General features: G+C 55.5%; 9 protein-coding genes across 9 annotated transcripts; 2 read left to right on the top strand and 7 right to left on the bottom strand.

The window, feature by feature from the left end:
• Positions 1-262: 262 nt before the first annotated feature.
• On the bottom strand, positions 263-2,245 carry W97_00835 (ATP synthase subunit beta, mitochondrial; the record flags this gene model as incomplete). The annotated part of the gene is made up of 8 exons (XM_007778747.1): positions 263-342; positions 397-1,008; positions 1,061-1,298; positions 1,351-1,667; positions 1,721-1,763; positions 1,819-1,904; positions 2,001-2,170; positions 2,235-2,245. 8 exons carry the CDS (start codon positions 2,243-2,245, stop codon positions 263-265), a joined length of 1,557 nt encoding a protein of 518 aa, XP_007776937.1.
• Positions 2,246-2,708: 463 nt separating this feature from the next.
• Positions 2,709-5,191, bottom strand: W97_00834 (1,4-alpha-glucan-branching enzyme; the record flags this gene model as incomplete). The annotated part of the gene is made up of 8 exons (XM_007778746.1): positions 2,709-2,735; positions 2,786-3,416; positions 3,466-3,801; positions 3,852-4,546; positions 4,609-4,721; positions 4,777-4,876; positions 4,933-5,057; positions 5,110-5,191. The coding sequence occupies 8 exons, from the start codon at positions 5,189-5,191 to the stop codon at positions 2,709-2,711; spliced, it is 2,109 nt and encodes a 702-aa protein (XP_007776936.1).
• A 745-nt stretch (positions 5,192-5,936) lies between these two features.
• Positions 5,937-7,868, top strand: W97_00833 (uncharacterized protein; the record flags this gene model as incomplete). Its single annotated transcript, XM_007778745.1, has 2 exons — positions 5,937-6,345; positions 6,406-7,868. 2 exons carry the CDS (start codon positions 5,937-5,939, stop codon positions 7,866-7,868), a joined length of 1,872 nt encoding a protein of 623 aa, XP_007776935.1.
• Positions 7,869-8,480: 612 nt separating this feature from the next.
• Positions 8,481-9,420, bottom strand: W97_00832 (uncharacterized protein; the record flags this gene model as incomplete). Its single annotated transcript, XM_007778744.1, has 2 exons — positions 8,481-9,192; positions 9,341-9,420. 2 exons carry the CDS (start codon positions 9,418-9,420, stop codon positions 8,481-8,483), a joined length of 792 nt encoding a protein of 263 aa, XP_007776934.1.
• Positions 9,421-10,260: 840 nt separating this feature from the next.
• On the bottom strand, positions 10,261-11,271 carry W97_00831 (adenylate kinase 1; the record flags this gene model as incomplete). The annotated part of the gene is made up of 4 exons (XM_007778743.1): positions 10,261-10,726; positions 10,784-10,938; positions 10,994-11,046; positions 11,112-11,271. The coding sequence occupies 4 exons, from the start codon at positions 11,269-11,271 to the stop codon at positions 10,261-10,263; spliced, it is 834 nt and encodes a 277-aa protein (XP_007776933.1).
• Positions 11,272-12,315: 1,044 nt separating this feature from the next.
• W97_00830 (uncharacterized protein) lies at positions 12,316-14,393 on the bottom strand (the record flags this gene model as incomplete). Its single annotated transcript, XM_007778742.1, has 2 exons — positions 12,316-13,904; positions 13,970-14,393. 2 exons carry the CDS (start codon positions 14,391-14,393, stop codon positions 12,316-12,318), a joined length of 2,013 nt encoding a protein of 670 aa, XP_007776932.1.
• Positions 14,394-15,277: 884 nt separating this feature from the next.
• Positions 15,278-17,033, bottom strand: W97_00829 (O-acetylhomoserine (thiol)-lyase; the record flags this gene model as incomplete). Its single annotated transcript, XM_007778741.1, has 7 exons — positions 15,278-15,445; positions 15,502-15,595; positions 15,647-16,215; positions 16,308-16,667; positions 16,727-16,810; positions 16,869-16,923; positions 16,981-17,033. The coding sequence occupies 7 exons, from the start codon at positions 17,031-17,033 to the stop codon at positions 15,278-15,280; spliced, it is 1,383 nt and encodes a 460-aa protein (XP_007776931.1).
• An 870-nt stretch (positions 17,034-17,903) lies between these two features.
• On the bottom strand, positions 17,904-19,474 carry W97_00828 (uncharacterized protein; the record flags this gene model as incomplete). Its single annotated transcript, XM_007778740.1, has 2 exons — positions 17,904-19,413; positions 19,437-19,474. 2 exons carry the CDS (start codon positions 19,472-19,474, stop codon positions 17,904-17,906), a joined length of 1,548 nt encoding a protein of 515 aa, XP_007776930.1.
• A 1,515-nt stretch (positions 19,475-20,989) lies between these two features.
• Positions 20,990-22,314, top strand: W97_00827 (uncharacterized protein; the record flags this gene model as incomplete). Its single annotated transcript, XM_007778739.1, has 2 exons — positions 20,990-21,569; positions 21,623-22,314. 2 exons carry the CDS (start codon positions 20,990-20,992, stop codon positions 22,312-22,314), a joined length of 1,272 nt encoding a protein of 423 aa, XP_007776929.1.
• Between the last annotated feature and the right edge of the window lie 220 nt (positions 22,315-22,534).

Here is a 22,534-nt window from a genome sequence, read left to right as displayed (position 1 = left end):
CCCCGGAGTATGGGTAGGCAGTATGGATAAGCGCAAGATCTCGCGACGTGAGTAAGGTCTTCAGACTTGGGAAACAAATTGCAGTCAACAAGACACGTTCAAGCTACGATTACACTCCTCTCACACTTCACCGCCATCAGCAGAGCGTCATCTCCCTGCTTAATCACCCATAGTATTTTCTGTACAAGGCTAAGTTGAGAGAAAGAACGGCTCGCTGAAGGCAATTTCACAGTACATCGGTTCCCTTCTTGAGGCTGCGCGTCTATGACTTCTCCAAATCCGCAAGAATCTTCTCGCCCTTGGCGCGTGCTGACTCGATGTCGCCGACCATGTAGAATGCACCTAGAAAATAGGTCAGCTAGAACTCGAGTATTGAGTGTAATAGTGAAAACGTACCTTCCGGCAGGTCATCGCACTCGCCGTTCATGATGCTCTTGAACGACCTGATGGTATCTTTAAGGTCGACAAGCTTGCCCTCAATACCCGTGAACACCTGCGCGACGGTGAAAGGCTGGCTCAAGAACCTCTGCAGCTTACGCGCACGCTCGACGGTCAGCTTGTCCTGTTCCGACAACTCGTCCATGCCCAGAATGGCGATGATGTCCTGGAGCGACTTGTACTCCTGCAACATCTGCTGCACCTTTGTGGCGGTATCGTAGTGGTCCTGGCCGACAACACGGGGGTCCAACATACGAGACTTGGAATCTAGAGGGTCGACGGCTGGGTAGATGCCCAACTCGGAGATACCACGCGACAGCACAGTGGTGGCGTCCAAATGGGCGAAGGTGGTGGCGGGAGCGGGATCAGTCAAATCGTCAGCGGGCACGTAGACGGCCTGCACGGATGTGATGGAGCCCTTCTGTGTGGTGGTAATACGTTCCTGCATGATACCCATGTCGACGGCGAGGGTGGGTTGATAACCGACGGCAGACGGGATACGACCGAGCAGGGCAGACACTTCAGAACCGGCCTGAGTGAAACGGAAGATGTTGTCGATGAAGAGAAGCACTAGCGCACATCAGCACACAGCCGCGGCTGGCCCAGTAAGAGCCAGGCTTACCATCCTGGCCTTCCTCGTCACGGAAGTACTCGGCGACGGTCAACCCAGTAAGAGCGACACGAGCACGAGCCCCTGGAGGCTCGTTCATCTGACCGAACACCAGTGCGACCTTGGACTCGCCGTCGAGCTGGATGACCTGGGTCTCCTGCATTTCGTGGTACAAGTCGTTACCCTCACGCGTCCGCTCGCCGACACCGGTGAAGACAGAGAAACCACCGTGGGCCTTGGCGATGTTGTTCTAAATAACCGTCAGCCAGCTTGTAAGTTGTTGCCAAGGGAGAATATCCTACAATCAGCTCCTGAATGAACACAGTCTTGCCAACACCAGCACCACCGAAGAGACCAATCTTTCCACCACGAGCATACGGGGCCAACAGGTCGACGACCTTGATACCAGTGATGAGGACCTCAGCTGAGGTGGACTGTTCAACGAACAGTGGGGGATCGGCGTGGATAGGAAGCTTCTTGGTGTGCTTGATCGGGCCACGCTCATCGATAGGATCGCCGGTAACGTTCATGATACGACCCAGCGTGCCAGGGCCGACAGGAATCATAATGGGTGAGCCAGTATCGGTAGCGATGGAGCCTCGAACCAGACCCTCGGTACCTAATCATTGCGATGAGCGCCATCGAATGACACCGAACAAATTCCGAGCTTACCGTCCATAGCAATACACCGGACGACATTCTCGCCCAAGTGTTGCTGTTATCGAGTTTAGCAAGGTGTCCGACACGATTCGCTGATTGTGCCATCTTACTGCGACCTCCAGAATAAGCTTGTTGCCACCATTGTCCGTTTCCAAGGCGTTGAGAATGGCCGGTAGCTGCTCGGTGTCGAATTTTACTGTGAATCATGGTCAGCGGATGCGCTGTTGTGGTTGGCACCAGGCCAGTCGATGAAGCTCCTCCGTGGGACGGGCCAAGAAGGGTTTTCTCTTACCGTCGACGACGGCGCCAATGACCTGATGAATCTTGCCATCCTTCGCAGAATCTGTACTTGCGAACCTCGCCGACAGAGCGGGAGCAAAGTTCTTTGTGATGGGTTTCCAGGCGCGTTGTACGGTCGCTGGCCGGCGGAATGCTGAGGCTCGCAGCGACCGGGTGATGCCGCTGCAGGTCCATCTCGTTAGCTCCGAAGCGTGGTCAATTGCATCTGCAGGAAGGGCGAGGGTACCTCTTGAACATTGTGAGGGGTGTCGCAACGGCGATGGAAGGGGAGTGGAGAGGTGCGAATTGGTGAGATGGAGCTCGAGGGAGGTGAGGTCGGGAGGAGCAAAGTTGCCATCTCTGCCGAGCTCGCGCTAGCGTCGGCCCAATGAGCGTGCGGCGTCCGAGCACCAACACGCAATGGAGCCTCTTACGCTCTTACGCTCGCTCACTCACTCCAATGTCGTTTCTCGACCAGGGCTGAAGAAACGTTTGAGCTCCGGAGAACTGTCTCTCGGAGCTTCGAGAGTGGCAGCGCTGTCCAGTCGAGCATTCCATTGACTGGACAGGCATTCATCATCACGTGATCTGTCACGCCTGCCTGCTACATGTTTTACGTCCAACTACACAAAAAGGGAGCTACAGACTACAAAGCGTTGGCTGCGAAGGCCATTATCAATACAGACAGATGTACAGCAAAGCTAATGCGTCTATGCTAGGTTCACAAGGTAGATTCGAGGGCCAGGGCCTAGTCAAGTCAGCGAAAGGATCTTACGCTTCAAACAAGTGAAAACTTACGATAGCGCTCCTACTGGGGATGTAGACCTGCAGGAAGTTCTTGCGCCCATTCCAGCTGAACGGGGTGGTGAAGAATCTCGTGCTCTCGTCTATCCGATCGTGTCCACCAAAGTCTTTGCTGTCGGTGTTGATCACAATCCTGTACGTGCCTTCTTGCTCAATGCCGACCCGGTAATCCGTGAAGCTAGATGACGGGTGGAAGTTGAAGATCCACAAGAGACCGCCTCGCTCGAAGACGATCACCTTGTCGCTCTCGTTCTTCAGGCTGACGTACGCCTGCGGCGAATGCAGCCAGCCGTACTTCTCCTCGGTCCACTGCATCTTGCTGTCAAACTCGTTGAGGAACCTATAACGAAGGTTGTGGTCATCGACTAGGTTGAACTGTCGGCGTGCGTAGTGGAAGCTGTTGTTGTTGCCCTCCCTTGGAAAGTCGAGCCATTCGGGATGACCGAACTCGTTGCCTTCGAAGTTGAGATAGCCCTCACCACCAAGCGCGTGTGTGATGAGCCGGATCATCTTGTGCATGGCAATGCCACGATCTACCACAGGCGTCAGCTCCATCAGCACCGACATGTGCGTGTATATCTGGGCATCGATGAGCCACATGAGGAGAGACTTGTCGCCGACCAGCCTGCTGTGCGTCAGCCAATATCAACAATAACCACCTGGTAAGCACTCACGCTTGATCGTGACTCTCTGCGTACGCGATCGTCTTCTCGCCGTGTCGGCGATTCGTCAGAGTGAATGCCAGATTGCCCATGTCCCAGTCGATGTCCTGCTTCTCCTTGAGCCATTTGATGTAGAGATCCGGGATCGCCATGGCCAGTCTGTAATCAAAGCCAACGCCGCCAAGCGACAGTGCTACACAGAGGCCGGGCATGCCCGAGACATCTTCAGCGATGGTGATGACGTCGGGGAAGATTGAATGGAGCATCTCGTTGGCGAGCATAAGATACACAACGCCGTCCTCATCAACACCTGGGCCAAAGTACTCATGGTATCCGCCGGAGAAGCCACTGCAATGATTAGTGCGTCGTGCAAGTGACCTGGAGAGAGGGAAACTCACGTGCCAATACCATGATGGGTGTAGATCATACTTGTCACACCATCGAACCGGAATCCGTCGAACTGATATTCATCCATCCAGAATCGTAGATTGCTAAGAAGGAAACGAAGGACTTCGTAGTGACTGTAGTTGAACAACCTGCTGTCCCAGAGCTCGTGTCTTCCTTTTTGGCCTTCATGAAAATAGCAGTGGTCGCTGCCGTCGAACATGTTCAGTCCATCGAGCACGTTCTTCGAGGCGTGACTGTGGACCACGTCCAGGAGCACTGTAATGCCCATACCGTGCGCGGTGTCGATGAGCTCCTTCAAATCATCCGGGAGCCCGTAGCGGCTGCTAGCAGCGAAGAAGCTGTTGATCTGGTAGCCAAAGCTGGCGTAATAGGCGTGCTCCATTATCGCCATCAACTGAATGACATTGTAGCCGAGATGTTTGATTCGGGGGAGGATGTTCTGCGTGAACTCTTTGTATGTGGCAACCTTCGGGTCAGGCGATGAGATACCGACATGCGCCTCATAGATGCGGGCGCTGGCAGGCTTCTTTGGCTTGGGGTTCTTGAAGACATATCTCTGTTCCTTGGGTGGGTTCCAGAACCTTGCGTCGTATACTGGAGATACTGACAGATCTTGGGTGACTCTTGTGATCCAAGCTGGGATGCGCTCCTGGCGCGCTTGGTCGTTGGGAACGACGAGGGATATCTGTAGTCGAACGGTTGGGTCAGTAGCTATTGGCCAGACACAGAGCGCAACGTGAGACGCACCTTGATCTTGGAATCGTGTTGGATTGCTGGCTGGCCATTGTTTGCGGGCAGTGTGATCTCGAAGACGCCAAAGTCGTTTTTCTTCATTTCGTGCGAGTCGCGGTTCCATCCGTCTAGAGCAAAACATGTCAGCCGCCAGCCATGCAAACATAATAGTTGCTTGCATACTGAAATCCCCAATAAGGTATGCTCGAAGCGCGTTCGGCGCCCATTCTCGGTACACGATGTCACCGTTGTCCTGTACGTGGAAACCATACTTCTCGTAGCCCTGCATGCACAATCAGCTTGAGCCTTCCCAGCCCCCAGCTGTACGCGGTCCCCTACCTTGCTGAACTGTCCTAACCCCCCTTCATTTTCATCCAGTTTCTTGATCCACTCCTGCGCCTTGCTGTATCTGCTGCGAAGAGGCTCCTTGAAGGGCGACAGCCAGGGATCGAGCTGGACAATGCCTGGGGCGCATCAGCTTTGCACGAGTTCATGATCGTCTGACAGCAGATATACCTGTGCCGTCAGCAGGCATTGCCTGGGCGGGCTCCGACATCATGGAGTTGTCCGACGCTTCATTCAGAGTGCTGAGACCCATTGCTGCTTAGAATTGAGAGTACTGCTCAAGCCTGCATGCGATTGAGGAACTGGACAGGTGGTGGAGCAGAAAGATAGATGTTTTAAGAAGAGCAAGTGGGGAATGATGGCAGATTTGTAGGGGTTTAGAGCGGGAGAGTTCTTGTGATAGCGGGGTACTGGACCAAGCATGCGATCCCCGCCACCCACCATTGCACCCTAAGGGTCGAGCTGCTGAGGGATCTCCGACAAGAGAGCTCAACATGCATGGATCCATCCGTGCACCGACAGGGAGCGGGAAGCCTAAGCGAATCTGCAAAAAGACGTCACCAGAAAAGCTCTAGTTGGGCTACAAACAGTAAGGCTTCCGCTGGGGGTTTCCGCCGATCCTCCGCTGTCGGGCCGCGTTCCTCCACCGCCTCCGCTTATCAGATGTGCCCAGGTACCCATGTAGGTAACTTTGTACCTCAACGCCTCCTCCCACCGTGATCGCTGCGTCGGTGCATGTTGCATCGTATCTACCGAGGTACCAATATAGAGCCTCTGCTGGTCTAGAGGCTGGTGTCGATCCTAGCTCTCCTACTTCCTCGCGACTCGTGCCTCGACGCTTCATCGCGGTATTCGCTCCATCAGTCGCCAGTGGGGACCCCGCAGGCCTCGGCCAAGAGGGCGGAGAAGCATGCTGTAGCCGCAACCATCCAGCTACCTGCCATCCAACGCCGTTCCACGAGCCTCCAGCGTCGGCTCGGAGGCTCTTCTGCTTCAGCATGGCGCCAGCTCCCATAAGCGTCTCTGCGCACGCTCGCCTGTCCTACCTCGCCCTCTACTCCATCCGCCGAACCTTCACCACAACCACCTCCCGATGCTCGTCCGGCCAGTTCAATCGCTCGGACTTTGGGGGGCAGCCGTTCACAGGCGTCTACGAGCCTGGGGGGCCTACCATAGGACCTCTGGGGGGGACGAGCAACGTCGGCGCCCCTCGAATCACTCCCAAGGCGCTCAAGCACCACCTTGACCAGTTCGTCGTAGGACAAGAGAGGGCAAAGAAGGTGCTCAGTGTCGCGGTATACAACCACTATCAGCGGATACAGGAGCTAGAGAGACGAGACGAAGAAGAGGCCGAGCTACATGCGCAGCAAGCCCGGCGAGAGATGGGGCAGAGACACCCAGTAGAGGGTTCGCACTGTCCCAGATCTGAGCGGTTATATATACAACCCATTCTAATGTTTTTGGCAGATGAGTTTCCCGGTCAGCAACCAACTATAAACCTCTACCCACCACCAAACTACCAATCCTTCCCTCCACCGCCCGAGTCGAGCCCCATCCTCGACACCACGCCACTTACCATTGAGAAGTCCAACATCCTCTTACTCGGCCCTTCTGGTGTCGGCAAAACACTGATGGCCAAGACCCTCGCCCGCGTCCTCGAGGTCCCCTTCTCAATGTCCGACTGCACGCCCTTCACACAAGCCGGATACATAGGCGAAGACGCCGACGTGTGCGTACAGCGCCTTCTGGCAGCCGCAGACTACGACGTTGCGCGCGCCGAACGCGGCATCATCTGCCTTGACGAGATCGATAAGATCGCTGCGGCTAAGGTGGCGCATGGGAAAGACGTCTCCGGCGAAGGCGTACAACAAGCTCTACTTAAGATAATCGAAGGCACAACCCTCCAGATCCAAGCAAAAGCCGAGCGCGGTGCCGGCGGCAGTGGACCCGGCAGCGGGCGCACAACCCCAGGCGGCGGCTTCCCATCTCACGGCCCACTAGGCGGCGGTGGCCTCGGTGGCGGCAACATGAACCCCCTATCCCCCGGCGGCGCGAAGAACGAAGTTTACAACGTGCGCACGGACAACATCCTCTTCATCTTCACGGGCGCCTTCATCGGCCTGCACAAAATGATCCTCGACCGCATCTCGCGCGGCAGCATCGGCTTCGGGGCCCACGTCCGCGCCTCGAGCCCGGAGACAGGGACCCATGACACGATGCTGCGAGGCGAAGACGCGCTCTTCAAGAAGCACCTCCCCTTCTACGTGCCCGAGACACACAGCCCGCAGCACCAGCCCAGCAGTAGCGGCAGCAGTCCCGGCTTCCCCCACCACACCACCGCCGCCTCCTCCTCCGGCGGCAAAGACCCCCAGGACGAACCCCTCTACAACACCCTCGACCTCGTCGAGCCCTCCGACCTCCAGAAATACGGCCTGATCCCCGAGTTAATCGGCCGCATCCCCATCTCCTGCGCTCTGTCCCCGCTCTCCGCCTCCGCGCTCGTGCGCGTCCTCACCGAACCCCGCAACTCGCTGCTCAAGCAGTACGAGCAGCTCTTTCAGCTCTCAGGTATCGAGTTGCGCTTCACGACCGCCTCCCTGCACGAAGTCGCGCGCGTGGCCAAGGATATGGGGACCGGCGCCCGCGGGCTACGAACCGTGCTGGAGCGGCTGCTCGGAGACGCGATGTTTGAGGCCCCCGGGAGTGGGATCAAGTATGTGCTTGTGACGGAGGGGGTCGCGAGGAGGGAGGCGGCGCCGATGTATTTTGCACGCGGGGATCGGCATCGGTTCCATGCGACGATTGCGGCGGAGGAGGAGGCGTGGGAGGCGAAGTTGTTAGGCAAGGAGGAGGTCAAGAGGGGCGCGGTTAGGGAGAGTCCGCAGAGCTTTGAGGAGTATCGGCAGAAGGCTGCCGGGGGGTTTGTGTGAGATGGGGTGTGGGGGCTGAGCGGAGTATTCTGAAACGAGCGGGTCTATGATGATGCATGATGGTACGAGATGATCTGGATATGACGGTTCTAACGGGCGGCGTATGGGATGTCTGGTGTCCGCTTTTTTCGAGTTGTAGGATTTGTGAGGATCTCAAGACGCATTTGGCAAATCAGGAGGCGTTGGGCAACCAACATTTGAAGGGAGTTAGTTCTTATCCATAGCCTTTTCGTATGCTGGAGTGCCAAGTGGATATCGAAACAGACTACAAATCATTCAACGGGACAGAGTTCGCCTCGCCGGTTCCGCTGTTTGGCTAACTGATGAAAGCCAAGCACCTCCTTAGCAAGGTGATAAGGGCGAGGTTGTGAAGCTGGCAAACTTTTCTCCCCTGCTCAGGTATTACATTATGTTGGCAAGCCTCGCATGAGCTGCCAGATCCCAAAGACCCGAGATTTCCCATTCCTCGATCATACCACGTCGATTCATAACTGGGTTCCCACGCCTCCAACGCCAATCCATGCTTTTCGCGTAAGCCATGGTCAAAGCCAAAGAAGATACTCCAAGTATCCATGCTGCCACCCCAACACGATCATCGCGGCCCTCTCCACCTCATATCGCCCTACCCACAGGTACTCGCCGAGGTGGATGTCCGTCCTCCAGCCCTGCCTTCTCTTTTCCCTTGTCCGTCTTCCTGTTCTCTTTCCCCAATGCCGCGTCCCTGATACTACAGTACACCCCCTTCCTCGTTCCCTTCCCCTTCGCCTCACCCCCGCCATCCCCAGCAGCGCCAGAAGTGGGCGAGAGCACAAAATCAGCTTCCGTAGGCGTTGACAGCAGTGCATCAGCAGCCCTCTCCTTCCCCTTCCCCGCTAATCTCCCCTCTCCTCCGCCTTCGTCATCCCCCGCAAGCGCCCGTCTCCAATAGTCAACCTCAGGGATCTGATCCAAACACCTAAGCCTCCTCTCCACCATCGCCGGCGTGACAGCCACTCCCCTAAGGTCCGGAAACGCGCGCTTGAGCCGCGCGGCGATGGAGGTCACGGGCACCTGCTTCGCGTCCAGCATGCAGATCGCCTGGTCGTGCGCGCTGGTCCAGGAGGCGGGGAGGGGAGGGCAGGCGTAGGCGGCTTGGTGGGGGGTTAGGGCGGGAGGGGGGCGGGCGGCTGGGGCGGAGCTTTTGGGGAGGGAGGGGTTGGTGGTGACCTTGTGAAGGGTGCTGGGGTTGGCGGGGCGGGCCGTCAGGGAGGTGGATTTCGTGATGGCTAGGGAGTCGCCGGAGGAGGTTTGGCCGGTGGGAGGTGCGCTGTTCGCGAGGAGGTTGCTGGTGCTTGTCAGCAGCGGAACGCCATTGTGGACCGAGGGGAGGCGATGGTCAAGATCTGGATCGGGGGGTATGGTGGGAGGACTTCAAGGGTTGGTAGCCGGATGCGGTCGGGACGGCTGGTGTGAGGAGGTGTAGAGTGGCTTACTTCGCTGCTTCGGTGTCGATGGTGAGGTGGGTCTTGTTCATGCTGCTTGCGACGCCGCTGCTGAACTTGGAGAAAGGCATTGGAGTCTGAAATGCAGATCAATGGTGTCAGCCATTGAGCAGACTCCCTACAAAAGCACCAGTGGCTGCATGGACTGTGGAGTAGCACTTCGAGACGCACAGTGGTATCCGGAAGGGATTGAGTACAGGCTAATTGCCGCAGATCGCTCGACGTCGGAACAGGTGTGGGATGCGCGTAGGAGCTTACAATGGCTGACAATGTATCTTCGCTTGTGGTTGTACTCGATGTGTTGACAGGTCTCGGAGTTGTGCCCAGCTGAGAAGTGGCCCGCTGCGCAACAGCTGCTTCTGACTTCGCGCCGAGATGAAATCTGCGTTGTCGGAGAGCTGTCTGGTACAGAGAGTAGCGACTGTGTTGTCTCGACGAAGTTGACATGGATTGGGAAAGCAGCCGAGGCTGGCAAGATCTTAGGGGAGACGATTGAGATAAGGAGAAGCGAGTGGACCAGACGAGTTTTTAAGATAAATGTCAGGAATTCACGACTTGGGTCGGTCCTCGCAGTTCACTTTAAATTCCCCAACGTCTTGTGTCGTACGACCTTCGAGCCGGTGAGGCCATTCACTGTATCTTTGATTGCGTCCGAACGAAGCGTAAGAGCTAAGGAGATACACACACACCCAACGTCGCGCCCTACATGCCACCCATTTGTACAAGTACAGTCCTCCCGCTTCAAGCCCCTATGCACACTCGCCTCAAGACGGACAGAACTTTTCAAGCAGGGATATCCTGATTCAGCGGTGCGCAAGGCGATGCGACCAAAGACAAACGTGCGCCGCGCCAGATGGTACATTAGCATTGCGTCTACTCCTGGCGTCCCCACTGCCTTCATCTCAACACATCTAGTTCTTGAAGCCAACCTTATTAAGCAAGGAGCCGGTTCTGCCACCTATCGTTGTCTTGTCGTCATCAAACACTTTCAGCAAACTCTGCCAGACCTGTCCCGGCTCTTGGCTGGCGTCGATGGGCTTCCAGATGCCTGTCTTCTGGTAGTACGTTACCACAGGTGAGGTCTGGTCGTGGTAGGTCGCGAGTCTCTTCTTGAGCACACCCTCGTTGTCGTCAGAGCGCTGAATGAGTGGCTCGCCAGTTACGTCGTCCTTCATCGTCTCCTTTGGCGGGTTGAATATCTTGTGGTAGCTGCGGCCAGACGCAGGGTGAACCAGGCGGCCCGTTATCCTTGATACCAGTAGGCCGTCGTCAATCTGGAGCTCTACGGCGTGCATGAGCTTCTGCTGCTTGTCGTTGAGCATTCCGTCCAGTTTCTCGGCTTGCGCCACAGTTCGCGGAAAGCCGTCGAGGATGAAACTATAAAAGGGCGCATTAGCAGGCGGATTAGCCGGTTGGGGGGTCGCACGCGCTTACCCGTTCCTGCATTCGGGGTTGCTTTCTAGCTCGCCCTTGATCATGTTGACCATAATCTCGTCGCTGACCAGCCCGCCCTGATCCATGATTTTCTTGGCTTCGCGGCCCAGCGCTGTCTTCTTCGCAACTTGTGCCCGCAGCATATCCCCAGTGGCCTGCAATAATTGTGAGCACTGTCCGTATTGTCTCGAGTGCTTATGCAAAGCGTACTAGATGGCAGACGCAGAATTTGTCCTTGATCCGCGGCGCTTGTGTTCCCTTGCCTATTCGTGAGGGTCAGCGCGTCCGAGGAGAGCTTTTGACATGTGCAGGGCAATTGAGGGCATACCAGCGCCGGGAGGCCCCATCAAGATCATGCGCATGGCGCCGCTCGACGATGGAGTGCTCTTCTCTCCGCCCAACTTGGCCTCGAGTTCGGCAACCCGCGATTCGAGCTTGTTGACCAAGCTCTTGAGCTCGTCGACGATCGTGTCCGTTATGGGTGCCATTGTGAGAGGATAGGTGGTGTAAGAAACGTAGAGACTCGCGCAACGGCTAACAAAGGCTTCCTAACGGTGGCAGAAAGGGCACAGAGGCGATTGAGATGCAGCTCGGCACTGGGTGGTAAACGGGAGCTGTCGCTGGTGAGGCTGGAAGCTGGACCGATGTTCGGCAACGGGAGCTCTGAAGTTCCAAGGTGTCCGCTGAGCCGAGCATCAAATCAGTGGCTGCCATTTGCGCCGAACACGTGGATACCCGAGCATTGTTATGAACTGCTACAACCTTGATAGTAAAGCAAATGCCATTGTGTTCCTGCTAGAATGCTCGAGGCCCACAACTCTCTTACGAGGTTGCAAGCGTTGATGATTGAGCATGCTCGAAAAGGCAGCACGTGAGCAAAAGCCCCCCGTCCTTTCCTCTTAAGGATAATCGCCAAAGTACGCCCCAATATCAGTATTCGAATGTGCATATAAACGAACAAATCACACTGGGAGCGATAGCATGAGGAGGAATGGCACCGGGATGGCTGCTTATATGCCCGCAATGTCCAATGACTTCCACGCTCGAAGCAGCCGTAATGGAATATACTTGCATATCTCCCTGCATTTCATATCTGTCTGTTCTGTACATGCCACTCCGCGCGATGTCGTCCCTGAACAACCGTCCATGCACATGCAAGACGAAAAGAAGCCCTGTAAGCTTGAGGCCGCCTGTTGCCAATGCAAGTGCAGTGACACTTCCACTGTATGATATAACGACTTCGACGGTCCGGCCCGTACCCCGAGCTTGCCCGCAATCGCAGCAAGTATTAGAAGCCGAACTTGTTTCCGAAGCGAGCATATTTCAAAAGAGGGATGAAGAGGGCCGCCTATAGCTTAGCTTTCGGCGCGGCTTCCGCCTCAGCGATGGCCTCCTCGTACAGCTGGTCCAAATGATCCCGGAATCTCTTCGCAACAACCGGCCGCTTGAGCTTGAGTCTGCAGAAAGGCGTCGTTAGCAACCGATGTCTAATCTCCTGACTGACCAAGGTCCGGAACGGAGATGCAGAAAACTTACGTCGGTGTCAAAAGCTCGTTCTCAATCGTAAACGGCTCCACAAACAGCCTGACCGCCTTGACCCTCTCGTAGGAATTAAACTTGTTCTTCCGCCCAATCTTCTCGAGCTCTTTCACCAGCGCCTTCCTTACCTTCGGGTCTTCCGCCGCCTCCGTCACCGCCTTCAAATCCGTCATATCCACGCTCCTTCCCAACACCTTGCTCGCCCACGGCGCGAACTGGTCCGGCGCGACGCCAAAGATGCCCACCAGGAAGCTCTGATGCGAATCTCCATGCACATACGCGGTCGCCAGCTGACCACAATTCGCAAGATACACGTTCTCGATGCGCTCGGGGGAGATGTACTCTCCCTGCGCGAGCTTCAGCACGTTCTTAACGCGATCGATGATTCTGAAGCGACCCAGCTCATCCACGGTACAGATATCGCCGGAGCGGAACCACCCGTCCGCATCGATCGCCTTGGTCGTCTCCGCCTCGTTCTTGAAATACTCCCTGAAGCGCGTGCTGCTGCGGATCAGCAGCTCGCCCCGCGGGAACGGCTTGTCGGTTGATAGGTATTCCATGTCGGGGACGTCCTGCAGGCAGACCTCCGTAGTTTGGGCCACGGCGCCGCAGTTGCCGGCTGAAAAGTCGCCTTCGAGCTGCGCGAGGCTGACGGCGTATGTCTCGGTTAGGCCGTAGCCCTGGAGGAAGTGGTTGGCGAAGACGACACGCAGGAACTGGTGGAGGGAGGGATCGATAGGTGCGGAGCCCGAGACCATGGTTCTGCAGCGATCGAGGCCGAAAGCCGCGACGACCTTTTTGCTCCATAGGCGATCCCAGATGGCATGTGTGTTTGACGGCGCGACGGGATCGTTTATCGCGGCCAGCTTCGTACTAACGACGTGACGGGACAGCGCGCCTTTCACGCCAGGCTGGTTGACTGTGGCGGCCTTGATCGCGCCGCCGAAGCGGTTGTACAGGCGCGGCACGCCGGAGAAGGTGGTTGGCCGCACGAGCTTCAGATCGTCGACGAGCTCCGCAATGTTGCCGTGGAAGTAGCCGATCGCTGCGCCGGACCAGAGCGCGCTGTGCTCGCCGACACGCTGGTAGATGTGCGCGAGGGGGAGGAAGGAGCAGATGACGTCGTCGGTGGCCTGCCGCGCAACTATGAGAGATGAGCTGGCGGCTGCAACGGCGTTGGCGTGCGTGAGAACCACGCCCTTGGGGTTGCCGGTCGTGCCGGAGGTGTAGTTGATCGTAATGATGTCGTCGGGCCGCGGAGGATTGTATGGCTGATGTGTCATACCTCCTAAGGTCTCGACGTCTTCGATGGAGTATATCTTGACACCGAGATCGCTGGCCAGGGCGTTTAGGATTTCAGCCTTGGAGTAGCCGGACTGTTCGCCTTCACTGAGTGGATCGAGGGAGATGATGAGTTTGAGCGAAGGTAGCCGCGGCTTGAGCTTCAGGAGGGAGGGGATGTGATTGAGTGAGGTGGCCACGCAGGCGAGGTTGGCGTGATTGATGATGTACTCAGTTGCTTCGGGGCCTAGGGTGTCGTAGATGGAGACGGAATATAGACCTTGAGACATGCATGCCAGGTCTGTTGTTACACTTAGCTATTTGTTGACGAACTCCAGAGTAGGTACAGTCAACGGTCTCACTCACCCATAATCTGCCATTCCGGCCTGTTGTTGCAGTATAGCCCAACACCGTACGTCTTCTCCGTCACGCCAGCCTCCTTATGTAGCTGCACAAGCCCGACACCAAAGTTGGCCCTCCGCCTCTGCACTGTCTGGTAGTCCTGCCACACATATTGGCCAAAGGTCTTCGTCACCGGGTCGTACGGTCTGTGGCCGAGACAGCGGTTGGTGGGAACACGCTTGGCACTCTGCTCAAAAGCGTCATGCATAGTGGTGATTGACGGGTCCAGCGTCTGGAGCAGCTCATCCTGGAACCTCCAGTTCCGGTACACGGCGCTTCGCCCTTGAGTAGCTGTGCCAGGGAGCGGTACACTGTATGGCGCGCCTCGTGGTGGAGGAGCTTGGAGCTCTCTTGCGCGGTCGAGCGCTAGAAGCGATGGAGGTGCCATGGCGGGATGAAGTCGAAGTGGTGGGGATTACGGCTTGCTTTGGGGAGAAACGAGATGCGAGATGAAGACAGCGAAGCTCTTAACGTCTATCTAAACCTTGTGATCAGCTTCAAGGCTGCTAATGTCTTGTCCCTCGGCGAGGCCGAAAGCTGAGACCCACTGTCAGATGCTAGACCGTTACGCCACGATATGGAGGGGCAGATGCTCAATGCAGTAAATGGTCTAGATCGTTAACTCTAACGAAGTTGGTGAAGAAGGAGCGCTGATACGTAGTAGCAGTAAGAGAAAGGAGACATTGGATACATGAAGAATGAAAGGACGCGGGATTCGGCGTTCTCGGAGGTGATCTCGGTCAATGATGCTGTTCTGTGACACAACAGAAAGAACCGAGGTAGCTGCTGTTATGGGTTTAGCGTGATGTCAGAGCTGTCGTACTTGAGGGATTCGGCTGTGCACAGATGCTTTCCAAGGAGCGATGTTGGAAATGAAGAGTGTTGTGATGAGAGCTATGCGGAAACCACGCATCTCCATGGGCTTCGTGCGATGACTAGTTACAACAATACTCAGTCACGGATACAACGTTGAGTGGTGGTGTTCACATGTGAAGACATCTCCCCAGATCTCGGCAGCTTCTCGACAACCAAGCCACAAGCGCGCCATCATGCATGCAGAAACCGGGGTCTGGAGTGTGGCCAGAGATGCCTGAGGATGCCTGAGGATGCCTGAGGATGTCTGAGGATGTCTGAGGATGCCTGAGAATGCCTCAATGTCCCCGGGCGCATCAGAATATGGGATGACTGCGTTTGGTAGAGGTGCCAACCTGGGACTGAGTATCTCTCTACATAGATCGTACTATTGTCTAGGTACGCTAACTTTCTTCCGAATCAAGTTGCACCACCAAGCTTCGCCTCACCCTCAGGTGACCCCGTCTTCTCTGCGTTGCTTGCATCACCATTGGCCTCCGGCTCGGTCGCCGACTTCTTGAAGGACTGCTCGAAGTCCTGGATTATGTCGTCGATGTGCTCTGTGCCGACCGAGATACGGATGAGATCCTTCAAGCGCATTGTCAGTCACGAGTTCGCATTTTGCTCCACAGAACAATGCCTACCTCCGTGACACCGCTGTTGACCCTCTCCTCCTCGTTCAACTGCTCGTGTGTCGTAGTCCACGGATGAATGGCCAGAGTCTTCGAGTCACCAACACTGCATCCCGTCAGTGAATCCCATGGCACCGTCCTTGCCGTTTCCACTCACTTCGCCAGATTCGAGATGAGCTTAAAGTTGTCCACCACCTGGCTTCCGGCTTTCGCGCCACCCTTCACACCGAAAGAAAGCACACCACCAAACCCTCTCTTCAGATACTTCTTCGCAAGCTCGTGGCTTTGATGACTCTCCAGCCCCGGATAGCTCACCCACGCCACATTCTCATTGCTCTCTAACCATTTCGCCAGCTTCAGCGCATTCTGTGCATGTCTCTCCGCCCTTAGACTCAGCGTCTCTATGCCCAACAGAAGCTGCTGCGCTGCAAACGGGTTCAACGCCGCACCCATATCTCTTAGGATCTCAACCCTGACGCGAATAGCGAAGGTGATGGCGCCAAAAGTCTCATAGAATTTGAGGCCGTGGTAGCCGTCTGAGGGGTCGTTCATCTGCGGAAAGCGCGCGGCGTGCTTGCCCCAGTCGAACTTGCCGCTGTCGATCACGACGCCGCCGATGGTCGTACCATGGCCGCCTATCCATTTCGTGGCGGAGTGCACGACGATGTCGGCGCCGTGATCGATGGGGCGGATGAAGTAGCCGCCGGCGCCGAAGGTGTTGTCGACCTGTGCCACGGCGAGATTCTGCATCAGCACCATTTGTCCCTCTCATAACCCGTCAAGGGGAAGGATGGGCAGTGTCAGGAGAGAAGCCTTACAATAACAGGCACCCCGGCCTCATGCGCAACTTTCGCAATTGCTTCAAGATCCGGCACGTTGTACCTCGGGTTGCCAATGCTCTCGAGATATACCGCCTTGGTCTTATCATCAATTGCCTTCTTGAAATCCTCCGCACTGTCCCCAGTCACGAACTTCGTCTGCACGCCCAGCCGCGGGAAGAAAACTTTCAGCTGGTTATAGGTCCCGCCGTACAGATTCGACGTCGACACAATGTTGTCGCCCGCGTGCGCGAGTGCCGCAATGGCCATGAACTGCGCCGCTTGGCCGGACGCGGCCGCTACCGCTGCAACACCGCCTTCGAGGGCCGCTAGGCGCTTTTCGAAGACGTCGACCGTAGGCTAGGAGGCATGAGCCTCGAGCTATTGCGAGATTGGTCTGTAGGTGGGTTGCCACGTACGTTCATTATACGGCTGTAGATGTTGCCGAACTCCTTGAGGCCGAAGAGCCTGGCGCCGTGGGCGGAGTCATTGAAGACGTAGGACTGGACAGTACTGGGTCAGGATAGGCGATCGAGTAAGGAAGGACGTCGGCCAGCATACCGTAGTTGCGTAGATGGGTACAGCGCGGGAGTTGGTCGCACCGTCTGGCGTATGACTCCATACGCAGTCGGTCAGTAAGTGCGTGTGTATTGGGGGCTAGTCAGGCATGTACCCAGCGTGTAATTGCAGCGTCTCGAAGTGCGGCGCGATGTCTTCTCCAGCCATTTTGAGTTGCCTTCTTATAAGTTCTAGTCTTGACTTTGGTGGCATGCAACGACCCTAGGGCTCTTTCCTGTGATCAATTGGAGACAGTAATGCCGGCGGGGGCTGATGAGAGGCTCTAACGGATGGGGCAGAGGGGGGTTGCAATCTTATACAAGAGGAGATGAACAGACAATACGAGGTCGAAGTGAGACGGGAGCAAGGAATATCAGCTCGGCTTCAGGTACATACCATCAGCTGACTCTGCTAGCAATGACTAACACTCGTGTCATGTCTTATTTGAAGCTGTTGAGCACGCCATAACCCTGCCCCGCTCGCGCGTTGTGGGGTAGTGAGGTATGCCATTCGGCTTATATGACCAGGGTGTCAATTCTGATCGAGTATCCGGACATTTTGGCACTTCGGTCAAGCCATACCTATCGAAGCTCAGGTAAACGCATTGAGAGGTGCCTTCCTCGAATACCGTAGCTACGTGCATCCCGAAGTCTTTCAAGTACACTTGAATTTGGTGTTGTGCATGCCAAGGGTTTCCGGGTATCGAGAATGTGGGGCAGGGCAGCTCAGCTAATCGGTATATTTATCTTGAGTGGAATTATGGATTGAATCACCCAAGTACGAGTAGTCATACTCACGTTCTCCTTCCAAGGTCCTGACCGGGATGAATCTCTCATGGATCTGTGCAGAAGAACAATTTCGATCTGAGATCAGCAACAAGATTGTCCCATGTGATCTGTAACCTGAAGTGTACTTAGAACCAAGCTTCGCTCCAGTGTCTATACACATGACTAAATTGCCGGATAGCCCGCAGTATCACCATTCCTCCATAGACGGCCAATCGGCAACCAGGATGTAAACGCCCAAACCGAAGGTATGCTATTTTTGACGACCATCAATCCTCATCCACATACAACCGACGCCGCCTGGTCTTGAGACATTGGTGTTGGGTGAGATGTCAAGATTAGCTCCTTCCTTGTGTCCTGGGCCGATACCGTACCATTCGTAATCTAGGTCGAACGCGCCGTCACCGTAGAAGGTATAGCACTGGTCCGGGTAGTACGTGGTCAGTGTCAAACTGTTGTGGCAGTACTTCTGGGACATCGGTGGCGCGGTACCGGAGATGTCGCATGGCTGCAGCGTGGTGGTGCTCCCAGCGTACATAGGCGCAGATTCCGAAGTCTTGGACTGCGTTAAGCAAAGTTCAGAGTCAACATGGTAGATATACCCAGTTGAGGCGCAGCCAACAGTATTACTATCTGGTACGGCGTAATAGACGAAGACGTCGGTAGGTGCCTTATCGTAGGAGAGGTAAACTGTGGAGCCGACGGCACATCGCCCGTACGTGCCGTGGTAGGTGAAAGTCCCGTCAATTTCCACCTTAGACCGGTCTGCCCATGTTGCCAGGTTGGCGCCGCCAAGTGTTTTTGGAATAAGCTCCGTATTCTTAGGCTCGCAGGTTGAGCAGGTTTGAGGATACATGGTGGCGGCGATTGTGTTGGTCAAGCCAATGCTGTTGCTGACTAGGTAAACATCTGTCGAGGTGGAGTAGCCGGAGTTCACAGCGTGGGTAGAGGTCCATCCTTGAGTATACAGAGCGCAAACAGTGGTCTTCGGAACCCCGTTCTCAGAGAGGATGTAGAGGTTGGCGAAAACACAGGCCTTGAAGTTGCAGCCGTCCTCAGAGTGCCTCTTGTTGTAGTCGGTCTGCGAGTCACAAGCAGCAGCGCAAAGCGCCGGGTCGTATTGGTCGAGGTAGATCGGCTGAATGAAAGTGGATTGGCCAGTCCTATCGTACAGCGGTGCATTGATAGCAGCGCTGCCGAAATCCTCCAGCGTGTAGCCAGCAGGAGCCTGAGGATTAATTGCTTTGTTGTACCCATTGCTCCCAGTAATCAGAATCTGGAAGGTGCCTCGCCATTGGCCCTTGTTTGTGGCGGTTGCACTCGTCTGGAACAGCGAGTAAACCGAACACTTGATGATATCGACGGGTTTGCCGGCCGCATCGCTGTTGCGCTCGTAATATATGTTGAAGAACTGACACATCTTAACCGAGTTGCAGAAGGTTGCACAAATGGTGGGATCATAGGTCTTGAGCGTTTCGTAAGTGAGGTAGCCCTTCGCTTGCGTAGCGCCCTGCAAACCTGCAAAGGCCGACGTGTAGCCTTTGGGTGTTGGATGGTTCCTCGTGTCCTTGTAGTATGCTTGTCGTTTGCTTAGCAGGGGCGCACGCCCTCTCGCTTTGGGAAGCACGCCTGGAGGATATGCGGGGTTTTCCTTGTTCACCGCGGCCGAGATCCGCGCAATAGGTGTGGGTGGAGACGTTGGGAAGGTCACATAGTCGGCCAAGTTCGTGGTGGTAAACTCTCCTACTTGGGCCAGGACCGCACTGGTGATAGAGGCGTAGTTGACCGGGAGTTCAGAGGTTGCCGTACCGACTGGTGCTCCATTGCTTCCGGGCGCGATGGTGTTAGGTCAGCGAGGTTGATATCACCGCTCGATGCTATAGTAGCTGATGCGCTATCGTGAGATGACTGTGCAAATACCGTGCTCGCAAACGCGAGGGCTACGAGGAAGGTAGAACGCATAGAGATAATGAAGATGAAGCCGAATCGGTAAAAGAGTGGAATGGATGGAAAAGATAGATGCGGTTCGGCTCCTCTGCAAAGTCCAGAGGGCAAGCAAGATGGTTAAGCAGAGGACTGAAAGAAAATGGTCTTATATTTTGTTTAGATTACCTTCCAAATAACAGACACCAGATGCAAACGCTTGGTCTCCACAAGTGGGAACGCAGAGAGCTGAGGGCTTGAAGGCGCCATGGCACGCTTGAAGCCACAAAATATTCGTTCTGTGTCTAATCAGTCTCCGGGTGTGTCTAGCTTCAGCCTCGCGATAGTCTAAGATCGAACGGAGACAGGGAGGAAGCTGGGCATGGGACGTGCCTTCAGCCCAAAGCCCGTGCCACCACGCTTTCTCCAGCTCTATGAGGTGCATCAATGGGACTGGCTTTACAGCTTAGCTAGCCGACAATCTATCACCGGAACTCAGGGGGAACTGCTCGGAGCTCTGTTCTAGCGGCGACAATGGCGTTGCTGTCGCGCGTGATTGATTCTAGATAGCTCTTAGATAAATTTGTAGTAGAGTGACTAGAACTGGTGGATATATCTACTTTTGAGCGTGGAGTTATCTATTTGACTCTTAGATCCGTATGTCTCTCCAACACGGTCTTGATATGCCCATACCTTATCCGTATGAGGGAGGAAACGAGAGGGAGCTGGTCGGAAAGTAGATGTCTGGTGGCTGCCAAGGTCGCCATACCCGACAGGGCCTGCCTCATCAGTCAAAGATACTCTACCTAACCCACGGCGCTTCCGCTTGCACCACGGCATGGTGTGCGCCTTAAACAGGATAGTATACCTTTGAGGTGTGTTCTCCAGGGAAATGACGGCGCTGCACAAGGCCGACGGGCTTGGGGAACGAGGCTGAACAGCTTTTCCTCTCTCGACGCGAGGCTGTTCAGCCTTGGCGTTCGCTTACCCATACTTCACGATTGTCCATCGAGAGTGACCAACGAATTGACTTGTGCTCCGCAGTAGCCTGCTGGAGACTTCACGGGTGCTAAGCCCTGGAAGGAGGCTTAGCGATCGGGAGCTTCGAACCGCTAACGTTCAATCCAACCACGCTCGGATAATCACCTCATAACATCACGACTTCCTGAAGCGTGCTACTACAGTCTCTACTCGGCAAGAAGCGGTCTCCGAGGCTCTGCTAGGGAGAAGAGGAGGACATAGTGCGGGCTATGCCTCCCAGCTGTCTTGATTGTGATTTGTTGCCTCGCTCGCAGTGTGCTGTCCAAGTCTCAGCCTCGTTTTCCGGTCGTATAACTCACGGTCTTCCTGCTTGCTTTCAGCTTTTCCTTCCCAGCTGTCACTCATCATTGTCTTGGACACGTACAGCACTGCATCATGGCCTGCTATATCAATTCAAACATCACCATCGCTGACGGACTTCAACACTGGCAGTTTGAAGCTTCGCTCGCCATGCATGCTCTCTGCGGCGCATCCTATCTGCGTCCCGATGTCTCCGGTTCCATGTTTCCATACCCGTACATTATTCTGTGGTTGGCAATACACTGCCCGCTAATCATAATAAGAGTTGTGAGATGGGAGAAAGTCCAAGTGTTGGCGCTAGTCCTGGCCGGTGTGAGTGTGGCATTCTGCATACAGGCATACTCCTCGACGGGACGCAGACCAGACGAGGTGCTCGTCTGGATGCCATTGACATTGTTACTGGATGTGGGTGCGACGTTGCAGGTGTTTTGGCTTATTGTGGAAGACGCTGGCTTTCGCCCGCTGGTGTGTGCCTTAAGGCAGTGGGTGGTGAGGGCTGTCCCAGGCCGTGATCAGAGCAATGCTGGTGGGAGCGGAAGATATCATCCTAGAACGCGTTCGCGGGAATCAGTGGCAGATGTTGTATCACCACTTAACATCCCGATGGTCCCCATACCGGCTGGACCGGATTTAGAGGGCAGAGTCTCTCGGCAAGGTAAGGCCCATTTCCCCCTCCGCCTGTAGAGCCCAGGCTGACGACGGTGGTAGTTGAAGATGAATTAGAAGCCAGGCTTGTAGCAGAAGCAGGCAGCGGATATCATGGTTCGCTCCAGGTTCCAAAGAGAGGCCCTGTGGGAAAGGCCTTCATCGCTATGCTTGCCGCCATCCTTTGCATCATCCTGGTTGTTTTGCAGATCCTTGGCCTGGTATCCGCAGACATGGCACGACAACACACAAAGGATCTCACCGTGGAGTGGTGCTCGCCAATGTTCCAGGTGTCTGCACTGGCTGTGCTGGATGGCAACTGCCAGTTTCATCCCATCAAATCCGCCATGAACAAGATACTCGGTTGCATTGACCTGCCAGCCACTCAACAAATCGACTGGCTTAACGCCACCGTCATGATACTGTCCGTCTCCCTATGCTGCGAGGCCTTCGACACGGTACTACTCGCCTCGGTAAACTTCGGCTGCAGATGGAGGGGAATGAGGATGCGGAGACCGTGGTTGTCGATGATTGGCGGTGTCCTAGTTTTGGTGGTGATGGCCGTTGTGGGGCAGATAAATGCGTCCAGCCTGCCACAGGGAATGGGTACGGTTTGGGTATACAGAAGGGAGCCAAGTCTAGGTGCCATGACAGTCTGCCAAGGAAGACTGGCAGACGCTGGGATTAGAGGTTCAATTCTGGGATGGACTGATGGGTTCCTGAATAGCTGGGGCACGACATATTACGGAGGGTAAGTGTTTTAGCTGGATCTTTGGGTCGGGTTAACTTTGGCTCGCTCTACTGCCCTGTTGTAGATCAGTGCGCGGGCGGAGGACGTGCCAGACCTAGGAGAGGGCAAAGATACGGACAAGGACCAGAACTTCTGTATCTTGAGGCAGCTCCTGACCGTAACAGGTGCCTTATATACCAACGTATGCTATTTAACTTGCCACTGAGTCCTTGTAATATTGCAGC

The sequence above is a fragment of the Coniosporium apollinis genome, assembly GCF_000281105.1.
Source record: "Coniosporium apollinis CBS 100218 chromosome Unknown supercont1.3, whole genome shotgun sequence".
Classification (NCBI taxonomy): Eukaryota; Fungi; Ascomycota; class Dothideomycetes; genus Coniosporium; species Coniosporium apollinis.
The sequence above is the reverse complement of the archived record's forward strand: the minus strand, read 5'-3'. Positions and strand labels throughout refer to the sequence as shown.